Source organism: Lactuca saligna, chromosome 8 (assembly GCF_052625555.1).
Source record: "Lactuca saligna cultivar CGN05327 chromosome 8, ASM5262555v1, whole genome shotgun sequence".
In the NCBI taxonomy this organism is placed as follows: domain Eukaryota; kingdom Viridiplantae; phylum Streptophyta; class Magnoliopsida; order Asterales; family Asteraceae; genus Lactuca; species Lactuca saligna.
The window spans coordinates 149474279-149489023 of record NC_136424.1 but is presented as its reverse complement, the minus strand read 5'-3'; the positions used below and the strand labels follow the sequence as shown (position 1 = coordinate 149489023).

The following is a 14745-nucleotide window of genomic DNA, read 5'->3' as shown; positions in this document are numbered from 1 at the left end:
CATAACTACCCAAGATATTGTAATTTATACAAACATAATCTGTAGTACAAAAGTACTATTACAAACTATTCTAAGTCTTTCAATAGTATGTGAACATACTAGTTACTTATCACCTGCAATTGTTAAACATTGATAGGGTAAGCGATGACGCTTAGTAAGTTCAATAATAGATACAATATAACTTTATTCCATATATATACTTCAATGTAGAAAAAGCAAAGAAGAGTAACAAGACATATGTGAGATCATGTGACAAAGTGTTCATATCAATCAAAGACTTTATTCAAAGATATACTTTTCAATTCATGATATACATCAATAAGACTTTGGCCCAAATGGAATAGAAGACATGCAATTTCTGATTAACATCTTGTTAGATTTTGGGCTTATAGTCCTGTCTAACCATTTGCCAATGCCATAGAATAGAAGTCATTCTCTGACAGAGACATGCTCTACATGGCCAGAGGCTACATGCCTGTACCAATGTGAATCTAAGTCCTTTCACTGATCACATGGTCAAAGGTATTACAATTGCTATAAACATAACGAATAAAATCACACGGGAAAATAACTCAGAATAATAACACTGAAAAGTACATAGCACATATAACAGACAACATACAATTGTTCCTATATATTGAACTCACCTTAAGTTAACTGGTGGTTAAAATAGTATTTTGGGCAGCATTGCGGCTTTAAATATGACTTTCTATGTTGAAAACCGGGAGCTTAATTGAAAACCAGGCTCTGCGAAGGTAGGGCTTCAAAACCGAAAAGATAAAATTTTCGGGCTTCTCGGCGGTCTCGGGACGTGTTTCGGGTGCTAAAATTGATACCGGGGCTTCGGGAAAAGTCAAAATAGGGAAAATATGGATTTAGGGGGGAAAGTCAAAATTCTAATTTTAGCCAAAATTCTAATTGATACCGGGGCTTCGGGAAAAGTCAAAATTCTAATTTTAGCCGAGAGGGTTTGCACCCTCTTATTTATAGGGGGGAGGGTTCAGAATTTGTGGCTAGGAGGCATCCACGTCGCACCTGCGAGGCTTGGTCTTGAGGAGGGTGACGAGCCTGCTCGGTGGCATTAGCAGCGAAGGGTAGGTGGCGCGAGAAGCGAAGGCCACAAGGCCTGTTGCGAGGCTCGGATGTGGAGGCGATGCGAAGGTGCTTCAGGGGCTCGTGGTTGCTTCGGATTGGGGCAAGCGTCGCTTCTCAGGTTGGGCCACGTCTCCGGTGATGCACCTGCTTCGTGTGAGGTGACGTGGCCGATAATATTCATGTGAGATTTCTCGGTTTTCCGGCCCCGAACTTCTAAAACTTTCGCATACGAGCTCCGTTTTTGACGTTATTTATATACACACGTAGCTAAAATTACGCTCTACAACTTTTGTTTTGACTTCGTCGGCTAATTTTGACTTTATTTTTAATATTATTATTTTTAAGAAACCGGGACAGGAAAATCCGTTAAAAATTGATAGCTTCTTCATCCTATATTCGTTTTCGTCAGAATTTTTACCGTCGTACTACATATCACGAGACCTTCGATTCTCATTTAGGATGTATCCGTCAAATATTGCTCGATCTAAAATTCGAGCTTTTAGTTGTCTACTACTAAGTTGAAACTTCGAAAAATCATAACTTCCTCATACGAAGTCTGTAACACCGTAAATTTCAAGGCAAAAATTTTCAATTATAATAATCATTTTATTAGAACACTTGTTTAAAATCTCATTCATAATTGAATTACAAAACATAGTTCATTTTCACTTGAATAGAAAACCAGGATCCTCCAAAACATAACTCTTTCTCTGGTGTGTACAATCGAGCCGGTGCCATCCCGTGTTACTGAAAGAACCTGAAAACAACATAACACAAAACACTGTAAGAACGAAGCTTAGTGAGTTCCCTAATATACAACTTACGCATATACGCCTTTCTAGGCCCTGACCTTCCGGTCCACAACACAACGCCTTCCGGCCCATGAGATAAATGCCTTCCAGCCCATAACATATTCGCCTTCGGGCCCATAACATATTGCCTTCCAGCCCATAAAATATTGCCTTCCGGCCCATAACATATTGCCTTCCGGCCCATAACATATTGCCTTCCGGCCCATAAACATACACAACACATAATACATTTATCCTAACACATATAGCACATATATCATATATCATATCCGACCTTTCGGTCACATAACATACTGCCTTCCGGCCCACATAACATACATAGCACGCATAGCAATTACCTTTCCATTTATAGCACTTATAACACATATCATATCCGACCTTCCGGTCACACAGCCAAACCCTTCCGGGTACAGTATAGTGAGAAGACTCACCTCGCGGATACTGAAAGTTAGCAACTCCTGAAATCCCTCGTACTTGATCCGCCGAGCTACAAGCTCCCTATGACATCATATATCTCTTATTAATACTTTTATCTTCCACGATAACTGACCCTAAGAAATCACACGCGGTCAACTCTGGTCAACAGTCCACAGTCAACTCGACCAGACTCGGCGAGTACCCTGGCGACTCGGCGAGTCTAGTCGTCCTCCAATCCTCTAAGTTTTCCCTTCTACTCGTTGAGTATCCTCCTTGACCCGACGAGTTACTCCTGGAAGAATCACGGGGCCACCCCGACTCCACTCGCCGAGTCTGATGAACAACTCGACGAGTCCCAGTTATTCTTCAAGCTACTCGCCGAGTCTTCTCATCTGACTCGGCGAGTCCATGCCATGCAGTTGCGCAAACTGCTTCCTAAGGTCATAACTGCTCCGACCATTCATAGGTCTGGCCTTCCTCGACTAGTCCATTACATAAGGTCTTCATTTAGGTGCTCATGATACACCCCAAGACTTATAATTTACATGTTGACCTAGGGCATAAGGATTTCAATCCAAAACCTTCACCAATTCCCGAAATACACAGGCATGGGACATTATGGACCTCTAAAGGTCCTAATACAGGGTTATAATCGTTTGGGGAAACAAGGATAACAATCAATCTAGTCACAAAAGGGTTCCATAAACCCTAAATCCATGCACACATCAACATAGCAGATTATAATCCGATTTGTTACCTGAATAGTGCACTCTCTGTGTCCCCAATCCTCAGAACTTGATTCCCTTGCTGTTCCTTTGGCCAAACCCTTCTCTTCCTTGTACAATAACTTCTTCAAGATCACCAATGGCCTTCAATCCTTGCTCCAGATGCACACAACCGATTAGGGTTCTTCTCAGTAGGCTAAAGACGGACAATGACAGCCTATAAGTTCATTATATACGTCCCAAACCTAAACGGCTAGGGTTTTCGCTAAATAGCGCAGACTCGCCGAGTCCTTATCTGACTCGTCGAGTCCAGTCGCGAACCCGCGACCAGGTCTGCGATCCTACTCGGCGAGTCTGGCTCCAACTCGCCGAGTCCCCCCCTTAAAACACCCCATAAATATAATTTCCACAATACCTGAGATTCCGGGCTGTTACAATTCTCCCCCACTAGAATCAGACTTCGCCCTCGAAGTCTTACTCTGAAAATAGTTCCGGATGCTGCTCCCGCATCTCACGTTCTGGCTCCCAAGTCATTTCCGATCCCTTCCGGGGCTGCCACTGAACCAATACCAGAGGTACCTCCTTGTTCCTCAGAACCTTGATCTTCCGATCCCTGATGGCCACTGGGCTCTCAGCATAACTCAGGCTCGCATCCACCTAAATGTTCTCTAGTGGAACCACTGCTGACTCATCGGCTATACACTTCTTCAGCTGCGACACATGAAAAGTGTCGTGGATCTATCTCAATTCCGCTGGCAACTCCAAACGGTAGGCCACCCGTCCTCCCCTCACAATCTCATGAAAAGGTCCAATATACCGGGGCCCCAACTTGTCCCTCTTCCTGAATCGAATCACTCCTTTCCAAGGAGAGACCTTCAGGAATACGAAGTCGCCGCCTGAAACTCAAGCTTGTACCGGCGTCTGTCTGCATAACTTTCTGTCAGCTCTAGGCGATCAATAACCTCTGTTTAACCTGCTGAATCTGCTCTGTCGACTGAAGCACGATCTCTGTACGGCCCACTACTCCCTGTAACCGAGAATCACCCACGATGCAATTCTGCTCCAAATCTCAACGATCACTCGACCCATAAGGGTTAGGAAACCATGAATCACCGGATTCCCGATCCAAAACCCACTTTATACATTTCAGAACGACTGAGGGACCCATTCGCATTCCCAGAGCAACTCTCACGAGTTCCCTTCTTGTATTCGCATACACATACTGCACTAGCCCCAACATACCTTTTCTCTTCCCTTGCCTAGGGAAATCCGCTTGACGACCTTGCCACTACTCCATGTATCGCACATGCTCTGGATCTGCTCGCAAGGACTCTCGGGTCTATGCGTTACCTCTCCTCAGCAAATGAGGGTCCGATATCACCTCCTATGGAACAGCTCAAAGGGCGGCATACCAATGCACTAATGATGGCTGTTGATATGAGACAACTCAACCAAGGATAAATACGTACTGCGGCTTCCTCCAAAATCTAATACACATGCCCGAAGCATGTCTTCGAGCGTCTGAATCGTTCACTCTCTCTAAAGTGTCCTTAGATGTCATCAGGATAATCTCCTTTCTCATATTCCTCTTCAAGACTGAATACCAGATCAGCTTTTGGCTCCACAGCTGAGCCCCCAACGTCACCCATATCATGATCCAAGTGTCCCACTAACTTCCTCCCCGTGACCACTATCCCGACCCAGTGACACGCAAGTCACGAAATCCTCTTTTCCTCATGCGAGAAAAATACAATCCAATCGAGGATCGTCTCAACTCAAATCTCTGGTTTCTGCTCCGCATATTCCCTGTGTATCTCCCCGCATCTCCTGACAGAGATGGAGACCCCCGTCTCGCCCCCGACTCAACATCCAAGCTCCAAGGACTCAACACCAGGGCTACTCGAACCCAACTCTTCCACATCATGCACTGCTCGAAAACATTCCAACATCGAAATTCTCTTGCCATCTAGTGAGTACTGCAACTCCACGCAGCATCACAACACCCTTTGAATAGGGAGTACTATGACTCGAATATCCATCACAGACTCTGGAGGCAATCAACATAACAATTGCCCATCTTTGCGAAAATCCACTCTCTCAAATAATCTCCCCGGATGCCCATACTCAAAAGGCTCCCACTAGATCCACAGATACTTGATATGCCACACGTCGATTCAATTCCGGATTCACAAGTAACTCCGAAATAAAGATATCATACCCGGATATCTCAGAATACTCCAACAAAACATCACAAGATCCTGCCACAACCACTGATCTCCTGCCCTAAGCATCATATAGACACAATAATACATCTCCTCTGAACCCCCTAATTAGATCTACATTCTTCCTATATTACAATTTTGGTGCATATAATTTCTCGATTGGAATACGAGAAAACGCTGACGCTACGAAATATGCGTATAATTTTCCGAAACTCTATTTCCCGACGCTCAAGATCCAAACAAGGATATGCATACCGACCCCGGGAGTTGGCCGCCCAATCATTCTCTATCTACTTGCAACAACACCAATCACCTATCATGGATACATTCGTCCTCCTTCTCAAGTACTTCCCGCATTAACTCACTCTGACCCCTTTTCTCGATCACCGACATCTCTGGTCTCATGATTTCTTACAGCATATCTCTATACTCCACTTATAACTACTCTTGACAAATCTTTGCTTCCTTACATGCTGCACCGGGTTCTCCCCCACTTAGGGTTCGAACCATCACCAATTATCACACCACCAACCCACGACTATTTTTTCCACCAGCGAACTCGCACCTGCTCCAGGAGAATGCTACGCAACGCCCGATAATTCCCCCCTTAAGGAAATCAATCAACCCTCTATACTCTGAACCTCTGATTAACTCTTCAAGAACTTCTCATCACGACTGCCTCTAATCGTTCCAAATCCCATACCAATCTAACACTAAGCATCTCAACTGCTCAATAACATCCCTGGCTCATAGACTGCACCGCAAAATCATCGTTCCTCTCACCTCAACTCATCAACCAATGTTCCAACGCCGGAATTGTCCCAAGGACAGGGACCCACTCCCAACATAGACGAAAACTCCCTGCACTGCAAAACTCGACTGAACTCCCTACTGCTACCACTATAATACAACCTACTATTCTCAATTAGGTGTGGTGTGGTCCTTGACCACCTCAGTCCCTACTGACTGTCTGCTCCCGATAAGTCACTGCCTCGCGGCACTCCTGCTACCTGATACTCTGAGGAAATCATTATTGATAATGACCTGCAGGGTGTACTCCCAAATCCAAAACTGAAACATCAGGCCTCCCGTGTCTTGCACACGAACAAAAATAGCACTACCCACCTAGAAGATAACCTCTCCTCTATCGACTGATTGCTCAACTCAGACCGAAATTTTCCTCTTCCTTTAACTCCTTAGCAAAATACTCTGATATGCAGTCGCCTTTCCTCTCGAGGGACGCCTCTTCATACTCAATCATGGTATACAGGCCTAAAACCCATAGCGTCCGACCTCTACCTCATCGATCATGACTGGATAATAAGATAATCACAAGCATCATTTACTACGAACCATGGTACTCATCCCATGACATCCCTTCTCAATATGCTCCGGTGTATGGTACCCGAACCATAGCATCACTCCTCAATCTGCTCCGATGTATGGTACCTGAACCATAACATCACTCCTCAATCTGTTCCGATGCATGGTACCTGAACCATAGCATCACTCCTCAACCTGGTCCGATGTATGGTACTCGAACCATAGCATCACTCCTCGATCTGCTCCGATGTATGGTACTCTAACCATAGCATCACTCCTCAATCTGCTCCGATGTATGGTACCTGAACCATAGCATCACTCCTCAACCTGTTCCGATGTATGGTACTCGGACCATAGCATCACTCCTCAATCCGTTCCTTAGGACCTTCAGAATGCTCCCTGTATCAAGTATGGGTCCTCTGCGTTCAGTAGTACGGGCCCATACTACCTGCCACATCTACCCATACTTTCCACACGGACCATCCTAGAGCTCCTAAGTAGCTGCTCGACCTGCTCTTTCACCAATCCCATCGCACGTGCCCGCTCTCCAGCGAAATCCTCTACTTTACCAGCGCACTCATCTGGCTAGGTTTACTCCCTAGTCTCTTCCGTCGTCCTCCCACTTCTTTGCTATCAGCTGCTGAAGAGCTCCTAATGATGTTAGCCATCTACCTCCTGAATATCGTCATACTCACTTAGTAGCTGACTCCCATCATCGAGAGTTCCACAAGGCACAAAGCAAGCAGCATTCGAGCATCGAAGAATACATAGGACTCCTTATCTATGATAACTCCACCTTCTCGGCTCATCCTCGGAAATACCCCTGAACTCTGTAACTCTACCCCTCGTGCGTTCTAACTGGATACTCTCACTCATCACATACTCAAAAGCATAACGCACATATAACAACAAACCCTAGGCTAAGGCATCACAAATCAGGCCCCTCTAGTCCTAAGATATGAAATACCTAGCCTGTCTCTAGCATGCAATAATATCTCATAAAGTGCATCATAGATATTTCATAACACAAAAGTAAGGGTATTTTGGGAAATCACCGTTTGGCTCTGGCTGATTGTACACACTGCTCTTTCTTGCTTTCTCTTTGAACTCTTATTCGCTTTTAAAAAACTATTTATTTGAAAACTTTTTCTTACTTCCTCAGTTTGAGTCCAGATTTACCTGAAGGCGCATCCGAATCCCTCAAACCAAGGCTCTGATACCAATTTGTAACACCGTAAATTTCAAGGCAAAAATTTTCAATTATAATAATCATTTTATTAGAACACTTGTTTAAAATCTCATTAATAATTGAATTACAAAACATAGTTCATTTTCACTTGAATAGAAAACCAGGATCCTCCAAAACATAACTCTTTCTCTGGTGTGTACAATCGAGCCGGTGCCATCCCGTGTTACTGAAAGAACCTGAAAACAACATAACACAAAACACTGTAAGCACGAAGCTTAGTGAGTTCCCCAATATACAACTTACGCATATACGCCTTTCTAGGCCCTGACCTTCCGGTCCACAACACAACGCCTTCCGGCCCATGAGATAAATGCCTTCCGGCCCATAACATATTCGCCTTCCGGCCCATAACATATTGCCTTCCGGCCCATAACATATTGCCTTCCGGCCCATAACATATTGCCTTCCGGCCCATAAACATACACAGCACATAATACATTTATCCTAACACATATAGCACATATATCATATATCATATCCAACCTTTTGGTCACATAACATACTGCCTTCCGGCCCACATAACATACATAGCACTTATAGCAATTACCTTTCCATTTATAGCACTTATAACACATATCATATCCGACCTTCCGGTCACACAGCCAAACCCTTCCGGGTACAGTATAGTGAGAAGACTCACCTCGCGGATACTGAAAGTTAGCAACTCCTGAAATCCCTCGTACTTGATCCGCCGAGCTACAAGCTCCCTATGACATCATATATCTCTTATTAATACTTTTATCTTCCATGATAACTGACTCTAAGAAATCACACGCGGTCAACTCTGGTCAACAGTCCACGGTCAACTCGACCGGACTCGGCGAGTACCCTGGCGACTCGGCGAGTCTAGTCGTCCTCCAATCCTCTAAGTTTTCCCTTCTACTCGTCGAGTATCCTCCTTGACCCGACGAGTTACTCCTGGAAGAATCGCGGGGCCACCCCGACTCCACTCGCCGAGTCTGATGAACAACTCGATTAGTCCCAGTTATTCTTCAAGCTACTCGCCGAGTCTGCTCATCTGACTCGGCGAGTCCATGCCATGCAGTCGCGCAAACTGCTTCCTAAGGTCATAACTGCTCCGACCATTCATAGGTCTGGCCTTCCTCGACTGGTCCATTACATAAGGTCTTCATTTAGGTGCTCATGATACACCCCAAGACTTATAATTTACATGTTGACCTAGGGCATAAGGATTTCAATCCAAAACCTTCACCAATTCCCGAAATACACAGGCATGGGACATTCTGGACCTCTAAAGGTCCTAATACAGGGTTATAATCATTTGGGGAAACAAGGATAACAATAAATCTAATCACAAAAGGGTTCCATAAACCCTAAATCCATGCACACATCAACATAGCAGATTATAATCCGATTTGTTACCTGAATAGTGCACTCTCTGTGTCCCCAATCCTCAGAACTTGATTCCCTTGTTGTTCCTTTGGCCAAACCCTTCTCTTCCTTGTACATTAACTTCTTCAAGATCACCAATGGCCTTCAATCCTTGCTCCAGATGCACACAACTGATCAGGGTTCTTCTCAGTAGGCTAAAGACGGACAATGATAGCCTATAAGTTCATTATATACGTCCCAAACCTAAACGGCTAGGGTTTTCGCTAAACAGCGCAGACTCGCCGAGTCCTTATCTGACTCGTCGAGTCCAGTCGCGAACCCGCGACCAGGTCTGCGATCCTACTCGGCGAGTCTAGCTCCAACTCGCCGAGTCCCCCCCTTAAAACACCCCATAAATATAATTTCCACAATACTTCAGATTTTGGCGTTGTTTTTATCGAATTTCTCGGTTTAACGAATACTATGACTTTCATTTAGATTTCCAAGGATAAAAAGTAGTTTATCAAAAACTCACTTTTTATGTCATTCGGCACCGTGCCGGTTTTGTCACAGATCTTCGCTTGGTCATAACTTCTTCGTTATAAATCGGATTTCGACTAGGTTTTCGCCTACAAGTTTTTAACAAGATTCTCTACAACATCAAATAATAAAATTTTACTTATTTAAAATTTTATATTTTCGGTAAATTTCACTATTTGGCTTTTAATTGGAATCTCATAAGACTTCCAATATTTTCTAAGTGATTGTAAACATAGTTTTACTTCATTTCTAGTAAAAACCATCTGTTAGAACTCAACACTCAATTTCACATAGTATTTCACAATTTTATTTATTACGAAACACGATTCTAAACGTGTATGTTACAATTATGTTGCCATTTTTCTCAATTTTTGCTCTTTGAGCAATACGAACACCGGGACTTCAAATCCAACATTTTTTTACCGCAAGAAGGAAGAAGAAGAGATGTTAAATGCAAAAATGGTCTATCTACGACATTTATTCGGAACTAGAAAAGATGAAAACTTTAGTTTTCCAAAAATACCCTTCTTTAATGTCTTTGGCGAGACATTCTTCCCTTTAATTTTAGTACACCGGGGCATCCAATTGGATGACATCTAGGACATTTGCGTTAAAACCTTCATAGAAAGGTTTCAAACGATGCCTATTGACTTTAAAGATTTGCCTCGTTTCATCACTTTGGATCTCAACTGCTCCATGCGCAAAGACTTTTAACACAACAAACAGACCTATCCATCTTGACCTCAACTTTCCAGGAAATAATTTCAATCGCGAATGGTAAAGCAAAACCCTATGTCTTGGTTCAAAATGCTTGCGGTTAATGGAATTGTCATGGAAAAGCTTTATCCTTTCCTTGTAAATTCTTGAGTTTTCATAGGATTCATTTCTCAAGTCCTCTAACTCTTGAAGTTGAAGCTTCCTATGCCTTCCCGCCTCATCGATGTCGAAGTTCCATTGTTGGACCGCCTAAAATGCACGGTGTTCCAATTCCACGAGAAGATGACATGGTTTTCTAAAAACCAACCTAAATGGAGACATTCATATCAGGGTCTTGTACACGGTTTGATAGGCCCACAAGGCATCATCAAGCCTTGAACTCTGGTATTTTCTTGAGGGATTCACCGTTTTCTCAAGAATACTCTTCACTTCACGATTCGAAACTTCTGCTTGACCATTCGTTTGAGGTTGGCAGACTGTTGAAACATGGTGGTTCACATTGTACTTCTTCAATAAAGCCACCATCATCTTGTTGCAAAAGTGCGTCCCCTATCACTAATCAAATCCCTATGCACACCAAACTTCACAACGACATTAGATTTTAGAAAGTCGATAACTGTTTTGGCATCATCTGATCTTGTGGCTTTGACTTCAGCCCACTTAGAAACATAGTCAACCGCGAGCAAGATGTAAATGTTGCCAAAAGAAACGGGGAATGGGCCCATGAAATCAATCCCCCATACATCAAAATTCTCACAAACAAGGATTGGATTTTGTGGCATTTGATTTTTTTTGTGACATGGTTGGCCAAAATAGTCCACACTCAAGGACCTTTCTCAAGGTCCGACTAGGTCTAAAGTGTCCCCCACAAGAAAATTAATGACAGAATTGCATAATAGATTGGTGCTCTTATTGAGGCACACATCGCCTAATGATTTGATCGGGACAATGTTTCCACAAATAAGGCTCATCCCACACATAATATTTTGCATCACTTTTTAACTTGTCTTTTTGAGCACATGTGAATGTGTCGGGATACCTTTTTGTGGCCAAAAAGTTAACGATATCGGCATACCAAGGAATAGATTAAGTAAGGGAAAAGAGATTCTCATCCGGAAACCTGTCCCACAAAGGGAGATGAGTTTCATTTGAAGTGATCCGGCTTAGGTGATCGGCAACAAGATTCTTACATCCACTCTTATCCCGGATTTCCAAATCAAATTCTTGTAACAATAAAATCCACCCGATGAGTCTAGGATTTGCATCTTTCTTCGTCATCAAGTACTTAAGAGTTGTGTGATCCGAATACACCATGACCTTAGTACCAAGAAGATATTGTCTAAATTTCTCCAAGGAGAACACTATGGCTAATAGCTCTTTCTCCGTATCAAAGTAGTTGCTTTGAGCATAGTTTAGTGTCTTGGATGCATAGTAGATCACATGGGAGGCTCTTCCATTCTTTTGACCCAAAACGGTGCCAATAGCATAATTGATTGCATCACACACGATCTCGAAGGGGAGAACCGAATTTGGAGCTTGCATGATGGGGCAGATGTAAGCAACTCTTTAAGCTTGTTGAAAGCTTCTTTTCACGCCTCATTGAACTCGAAATCAACATCCTTTTGCAAGAGTTGGCACATTGGTCTTGCTATCTTTGAAAAATCCATGATGAATCTCCATTAGAAACCTGTATGGCCCAAAAAAGAATGACCTTCCCGAATACATGTCGGGTAAGGTAAACTTTGAATAACATCTATCTTGGCCTTATCTACCTCAATTCCTTTCTTTGACACAATATGACCCAAAATAAGAACTTGAGTCACCATGAAATGAAATTTCTCAAAATTCAAAACGAAATTTGTTGCAATGCATCTTTTTAAATTTTTTTTGAGATTGGTGAAATATTCTTGAAAAGAGTTGCCATATACTGAGAAATCTTTCATAAAAACTTCAATTATGTTCTCGACATATTCTGAAAAGATACTAACCACGAAACGTTGGAAAGTGTTCGGAGCATTACACAATCCGAATGACATTCTACGGTATACCAAAGTGCCAAATGCACATATAAAATTTGTATTTTCTTGGTCTTTCGGTGCCTCCGGGATTTGGTGACAACCAGAATACCCGTCGAGACAACAATAGTGAGATTTTCCGGCCAACCTTTCTAACATTTGTTTAATTAAAGGCAATCGAAAATGATGTTTTCGTATGCTGGCATTGAGTTTGCAGTAGTCAATACATACTCTCCACCTGCTTTTCACACAGGTGGGGACCATCGTACCTTTATTGTTTTCTACCATTGTGATCCCGTCTTCTTCGACACGACTTGAACCGGGCTCATCCATTTGCTATCCAAGATTGGATAGATCATTCCCACATCTAAGAGCTTCAAAATCTGTTTCTTGACCACTTCCGTTATTGTCGGATTCAACCTTCTTTGCGTGTCTCTACTTAGCTTGCATTCATCCTCCATTAAGATCTTGTGCATACAAGTGGAGGGGTCAACCCTTTGATATCCGCAATCATCCATCCCATGGCTTCTTTACGCTCCTTCAACACTTTGAGGACTTGTTCTTCTTCACACTTTGTTAGGTGACTCGAAATGATAACCGGAAGAGCCTTTTTACCTCCCAAGTACACATACTTCAAATGTTGAGGAAGGACCTTGAATTCTAATTTCGGCGGTAGAACATAGGAGGGTGGCAATCTCGTGTGAGTCTGAGGTAATTCAATTTGCTTCACACTAAATTGGGTGGTCTTCTTGATCTCCAAATTGTTTCCCAATCTTTCAACTTCAGGGTCTAGTGAGTAGAGCTTCAACTTCTTGGCTAATTTTCCTCAATCAAACCCTTTGCTCAAAACTATCTCCAACATGTCACCATTAGACAACTCGAACAACTCTTGGGATAATGGTTCAACAACATCGAAAAAAGACAAAAAATCACTAGGATATCTCATAGCATCATAAATGTTAAAATTTATTGTTTCACCATTAAATTCCATTGTTAGGCTTCCCGCATACACATCAATCTTTGTTCTAGCCGTCTTCAAGAATGGTCTCCGAAGTAAGATTATACCCGATTTTGAGGATACTTGTTCATCTAGATCAATCACATTGAAATCCACTGGGAAGACCAATTGGTTTACTTGCAGTAGGACATCTTCTAGAAAACCTCTAGGAAAGACACTTGATTTATCCGCAAGAGAGATTATGACACTGATTTCACTTAAAGTTCCATCGTTGAATGATTCATACACCAAATAGGGCATGACATCAATGGAAGCACCAAGGTCAAGCATGACACTACTGAAAGTGACCTCTCCTATCTTGCAAGGAACCGTAAACATTCCCGAATCTTTGCAATTGGGTGGAAGCTTCCTTTGTAAAACCGCAGATGCGCATTCATTCATCGAGATTTTCTCATTTCCTTTTAACTTTCTCTTGTTGGTGCAAAGCTCCTTCAAAATTTTTGCATATCTCGGAATTCGTTTGATCGCATCGAGTAGATGGATATTTACTTCCACCTTTCGAAAGGTGTCCAAGATCTCTTTCTCTTCCATTTGCTTCTTCGAAGTTTAAAGTCGGGATGGGAATGGAGGTTGCGTGGCTATTGGAGTTACTAGAGGGGTAGTCTTCTTTGGAACTCCGGCTAATGCATCATTCTTGACCATATGTTCTTCAATGGGAATGAATTCTATTTCTTCCTCTTCATCCGTTGGCTTCTTCTTTGAACTACTTTCTCCGGCTTGTTTGCTGCTTCTCAAGGTCACCACATTGACATTTGGGTTGTTTTCAGTTTGAGAAGGGAGTTTACCATGGGACTCCAGCTTTCTTATGGATGTAACTATATCTCCCATTTGTGCTTCAAGGTTGGAGATAATAGTCCTTGTCACTTTTTGGAATTGTTGCGTACTATTCGCTAGGGATTTGATAATGTATTCGAGAGACATTACAGAGCTACTTGGTTGGGATATAGGAGGTTGTTGGTGATGATGTGGAGAGTGCGGTTTGGGTTGATAATGTGGTTGTGGATGTTGATAATGAGGTTGTGGTAGTGGATAGGAGGGTCTAACGAATGCATTTTGAGGCAATGGTCTTGGGTTGTAGCTCATGTTGGGATTTGGCTTCCAACTTTAAATGTAAGCATTTTGGTAACCAGATGGTTTGTTGTGGGATTTGGCTTCCATCACTTGTGGAGTTTGTCCCATGGCTAGCTTTTGGACAACAGAGGTTAGATCTTTGATTTATGACTCGAGGTTTGATGATTCCACTTCATTGACTTTGTGTTGTGTGTCTCTTTTCATATCTT

At 42.7% G+C, this 14745-nt stretch overlaps 2 protein-coding genes across 2 annotated transcripts; both read right to left on the bottom strand.

The window, feature by feature from the left end:
• Positions 1-10279: 10279 nt before the first annotated feature.
• LOC145010176 (uncharacterized) lies at positions 10280-11157 on the bottom strand. Its single transcript, XM_078968747.1, has 3 exons — positions 11010-11157; positions 10838-10908; positions 10280-10681 (listed from the first exon to the last, which is right to left on the bottom strand). The coding sequence occupies exons 1-3, from the start codon at positions 11155-11157 to the stop codon at positions 10280-10282; spliced, it is 621 nt and encodes a 206-aa protein (XP_078824873.1).
• A 2116-nt stretch (positions 11158-13273) lies between these two features.
• Positions 13274-13996, bottom strand: LOC145010175 (uncharacterized). The gene has a single exon (XM_078968746.1). The coding sequence runs from the start codon at positions 13994-13996 to the stop codon at positions 13274-13276; it is 723 nt and encodes a 240-aa protein (XP_078824872.1).
• Positions 13997-14745: the final 749 nt, after the last annotated feature.